Source organism: Myotis davidii, unplaced genomic scaffold, assembly GCF_000327345.1.
Source record: "Myotis davidii unplaced genomic scaffold, ASM32734v1 scaffold93, whole genome shotgun sequence".
NCBI lineage: Eukaryota > Metazoa > Chordata > Mammalia > Chiroptera > Vespertilionidae > Myotis > Myotis davidii.
In genome coordinates, this window is record NW_006292095.1 from 115,605 (window position 1) to 120,878 (window position 5,274).

Sequence of the window (5,274 nt, forward strand, 5' to 3'; positions counted from 1 at the left end):
GGTGGGGTGGTGCAGGATGGAAGGGGAGGTTAATGGGGGGGGGGAGTGGGGACATCTATAATACTTTCAACAATAAAGATGTTTGAAAAAATAAAATAGAAAATAGAAAAAAATACACAGTAAGTTCCAATAGCAATATAAAGTCTGCTTAAATTTATAACTTCAAGATGGCAACAACAAGTGTATTTTATTAGGCCTCAGAGATATAAAACTGCTGTTAACAATATAAGTTTTCTAGAGAGATATGATGAATAAAGGAGCATAAAAAGAAATCTTTAAATATAATATAGTTACATGTATCTGTTCTTCTATAATGACCTTTAATGCATAAAACTATAGTCTACTTATGTCTTGGGGTTTTATCTTCTAAATGAGATGTTTATTAGGGCCTTAGCATTCCAAGGACTCACAAATCTCCTCCCAGGGGAACTGTTTTAGTGTAGGAGTACCTACTAGAGGTAGCATGGCTTTGAAACCCTCTCCAGCCTTATGATGATGCTGTAACAGAAACCTGAAGAGCTGGCCACCCACTCAACTTAACCACTTGGTTCCAGACTGGAATCTGAGGGGGATAAATGACCAGGGCCAGAATTATCTTCATAGAATTGACATGATACTTCCATTTCCATACATACTGATCTCTAATACACCTGATATTTGAGTTTGCACAGAGATCAGCCTAGAAATTTGTATGCACCATTTTAGATGTTCTGGGTCCATGATTTGGGCTTTTATCTTCATTCTTTATATTAGTTTCTTTTGATTAATTTTTCTTGTTTGAATTTAGGATTATTACTTAGTTCTTTTTCATATTCTTTAAGAAAATTTAAGGCTACTTTTTTCCCCTCTGGCTACAGGTTACACAAAGTTGAGAATGAAGAGTATGTTTTTATTATTCTCTAGATAGTTTGTAGTTTTATTTTTTGATCTTAGTCATGCCTAGAATGTGTTTCTCAAATTTAAAGTATCTAAATTTTTAGTTATTTATCATTACATATTTCTAATTTTATTGGCTTCTGACCAGAGAACGTGGTCTGTAAAATCTATTTTATTTCCTCAAAATTTGTTAAGGTTAATTTATTAAGGTTTTCCAACCACATCTTGACTTTGTTAATGTTCCACAAACATACAAAATAAGTTTATTTCTCGAGGGATGAGTGTACATTTATATTCAAGTTTATTGATTCAATTCCTCCATTACAGTAGTTTTTCTACCACTTCATCCTCTTGAGACAAATATATTAATTTATTTTTTCCACTATCTCATATTTTAAGTTCCTCTTGCATTTCCAACAACTTTGTTCTACATTTAAAAAAAATATGTTTGCAATGACTTGTTTTTAGAGAGAGAAAGGGAGAGGGAGAGAAAAACATCCATGTCTCCTGTTACAATTCCTGTTCTAGGGGCTCTCCACGTCTAACCCAAAGGCTGGCACGGACCCCTCATTAAACTGAAAATCCATCCCACTTCCTTGCCCACAGTATGATTTCATCTTCTCCTCCTAGTTTAATCACAGAGTTGAGCTCAGGAGGAGAGAAAAGAGAGGATGAGTGGAAATCTACACTTATCATTGAACAGTTTCTATGTGCCAGACACTGTGTGAGGTACTTTGTACATTTGATCTCATTCGATTCTCATAAGAACTCTACGAGATACACATTGTCATCTACACTAGTGACAAGCTGAGGTTCCAAGAGGTTCAATTACACGTGAGGACAAAGGGCCAGGAAATGGCGATTGGCAGCCAGGCTCTTTACTCACTGTGTGACAGGCCTTGTGCACTTAAACCCTTGTGTTTTATTCATGAGGATACAAAGTTCTAGAGATGGCAAGTGGGCGACTAAATGTCACAGGGCTACTGTGTAGCAAACAAAACACTTGAGCCCAGGGTTTCTATTTCTTATTCTAGTTTTCTTAGGTGGCTATCTCTCTAATGTAAACAATGGCTTTGACTCCCAACTCAAAAAATTCCCCCTGTGGATCCTGATTCTCTTCTCGGTATAAAGTGGTGCTATGCAAACTAAGAAACAAGAGGAAACCAAACCAACAAAACATACTGAGCCTGAAAGAGCAAGACCCTCCAGTCCGCAGTCTTCAGTTTAAACACATTGGGCTTCTTCTCGTAGTCCGTGGCCTTGGACGCCAGAGCGTGGTGCACACTCACTGCGTTTTTCAAGTCCTCTTCCGACAGAGACTTTTCCGGCTTATACTCATCCTGCAGGCGGATACAGAAGAAACAAAGAGGAGAGCATGCTCAGATCCAACCTCTTTATAAAACGTGGAAATACAAGGAAAGATCTGAAACGTTCATGACGGTGCGTGAAAAGAGTAAAATGAATGGTGAGTGAAGACAACTCCTTGCTACTTCATAAACATCACAAAACATCTTGTTGTTTGAAAAGTGTGCTCAGAATGAGAAAATAAACTTTACCTAAGGGGCACTCTGTAAAAGCTGATATGTCATAATTAAGATAAATAGCTAAAGAAGGCCGAAGATAAAATATCACAGACGTTTTGTGGTGACTTGCAGTGAAGCTAGTTACACAGTTAGGATGATGTGGTTTCAGGAATAAATGGACAAAAGCTTTCAGATACCCATCAACAGAATCACACGGATGGTGAAAGCCACTGTTTTCCTTGCTCTAAAGACACTATACGGGAGTGGGGTGGGGGCTGGGGGAGAAGAGGTCAATGGGGAATAAAAGGGGGCATCTGTAATACTACAACAATAAAAATAGATTAAAAAATAAAGTTAAAAAGGGTGAGATGAGTGAAAAAATAATACACTACGTTTTCCTGCTACTTTCTTTTGAGGCTAATATTATCAAAAGAAAATTGAACAGTAAAATGAAATGATTTCTCCAGCTGTTCTCTGGAAGACAAGAGGAAAATCACTTTAATAATCAGGAGAAAGCTTAGCACTATTATCATAAATTTGAAAAATGGGTAAAATGACATAACAAGGAAGATGTTATGTATAGATGCAGTTTTATTTTTGGGCATGATCTATAAGTTAATAGAATTTATAAAGGTTTTTTGCATGGCTTCCCTCCAAACATAAATTTGAAAACGCAACCAGTAGAATAAAAATTTAAAACAAATTTGATTCTTTTATTACTATTATTATTATATCCAAGTTTTCCTGGATGGTAGTGGTGGTGGTTGTAATTCTTATTCTATATAGTAGTTTTCTTGGGCCCATTAGAATTAGAAAAGGCCTCAAAACTAATGTAAATATAGTAAACATTACAAACTGTTACAGATGTTTTCTAGTGTTTAAAGTCCTCTTTTCCCCCTTCCCATATTTTATCAGATATGATGCTAAGCTTGCACGTCTGTAAAGAGCACACACACATGCATGCACACACACACAAACACGTGTGAGCCATTCACTTTCTAATTAGTAGTAAAAGCCTAAAGGAAGACATCAACTACTACCAGAGGATAGTTTTATAAATTTTCTGAAAAATTACAATTAGATTTTCCCATACCTTCTCCCCTTCTCCCCATCCCCTCCACAAATCAAGCAATAATTCAAATGTACTATTACTGTCATTTCAAATTGAGTCAGCAATAAACAGCAGCTGTTTATCCATAATGACAAGCATGTCAAACTCAAAGGCTAACACAGGCCAAATAAACAAGGTTTACGTTTATGTGGGCTGGAAAAAAGAACAAACGCTTCAATTTTCATAGAAGCATCTGTTATTTCAATAGAGACATGCTGAATACAAAGGGCTGAAATAAATGAGCAATGGTTAACATAAAATAATAGAACATTTAAAAAAATTTAATATTTTTTCTTGAACTTACCAGACACTGAACAATTATAGTAATCAGTCATTCGTGAACATTGTAGTTCGTTATTAATAATTATGTATACCAGGAAATTGTAAAAATTAAGTTACAAAATTTTTATTAAAACGTTTCTTACATACCGTTATATTGGCTGGGCCACAAAAATATTCGTTGTGGGCTGCGAATTTGACATATTTGCTTAATGATTACTGTTAGTGCTAAGAGACAAAGGTAGGGATTATCCAAAATACACAGTACATTTTCTCCTCTGTTCCCCTTTGGGACCACATCCAAATAAAAAGCTTCTGCACAGCAAAAAAACCCATCAGCGAAATGAAAAGGGAACTCACTGTATGGGAGAACGTATTTGCCAATGATATATCTGATAAGGGCTTAATTTCCAAAATATATAAGGAACTCATACAACTTAACAAAAGAAGACAAACCAATTAAAAAATGGGCAAAGGATCTAAATACATACTTCTCCAAAGTGGATACACAGAAGGCCAAGAAACATGAAAAAAGTGCTCAAAGTCAGTAATCATCAGAGAGATTCAAATTAAAACAATGAAATATTAACTCACACCTGTCAGAATGGCTACCATCAACAAATCAACAAATGACAAGTGCTGGCAAGGATGTGGAGAAAAGGGAACTGGTACACCGCTGGTGGGAATGCTGGTGGCAGCCACTGTGGAAAATAGTATGGAGTTCTCTCAAAAATTAAAAATGGAACTGCCACTTGACCCAGTGATCCCACTTCTGGGACTATATCCTAAGAATCCTGAAATACCAAGCAGAAAGAATATATGTAACCTTATGTTCAAAGCAGTGCTATTTATAATAGCTAAGATCTGGAAATAGCCTGAGTTCCCATCAGTAGATGAGTGGATAAAAAAGCTGTGGTACATTTACAACATGGAATACTATGCAGGTATACAAAAGAAGGATCTCCTACCCTTTGAGACAGCATGGAGGGACCTGGAGAGTATTATGCTAAGCAAAATAAGCCAGTCAGAGAAAGACAAGTATCACATGAAATCACTCATATGTGGAATCTAGTGAACAAAATAAAATGATGAACAGAATAGATCCAGAGACATAGAAGCATGGAACAGACTGAAGAATCTCAGAGAGAAGGTGTGGGTGGGTAGGTAGGTGGAAGAGATTAACTGGGGAACTTTTATGTGTATATACATAATCTATGGACACAGTCATTAGTTGTGATGAAGGCCTGGGGGTGGGGTGGTGCAGGATGGAAGGGGAGGTTAATGGGGGGGGGGAGTGGGGACATCTATAATACTTTCAACAATAAAGATGTTTGAAAAAATAAAATAGAAAATAGAAAAAAATACACAGTAAGTTCCAATAGCAATATAAAGTCTGCTTAAATTTATAACTTCAAGATGGCAACAACAAGTGTATTTTATTAGGCCTCAGAGATATAAAACTGCTGTTAACAATATAAGTTTTCT

The 5,274-nt window shown here is 36.2% G+C and overlaps 1 protein-coding gene across 8 annotated transcripts in view; it reads right to left on the minus strand.

The window, feature by feature from the left end:
- PSD3 (pleckstrin and Sec7 domain containing 3) overlaps positions 1–5,274 on the minus strand; it is a 432,295-nt gene that overhangs the window by 40,376 nt on the left and 386,645 nt on the right. For all 8 annotated transcript variants that reach the window (XM_015565163.1, XM_006765503.2, XM_015565164.1 and 5 more), the window contains one exon: positions 2,059–2,216. In XM_015565163.1, the coding sequence (XP_015420649.1) occupies positions 2,059–2,216 (158 nt within the window). The remainder of the gene's footprint in view (positions 1–2,058; positions 2,217–5,274) is intronic.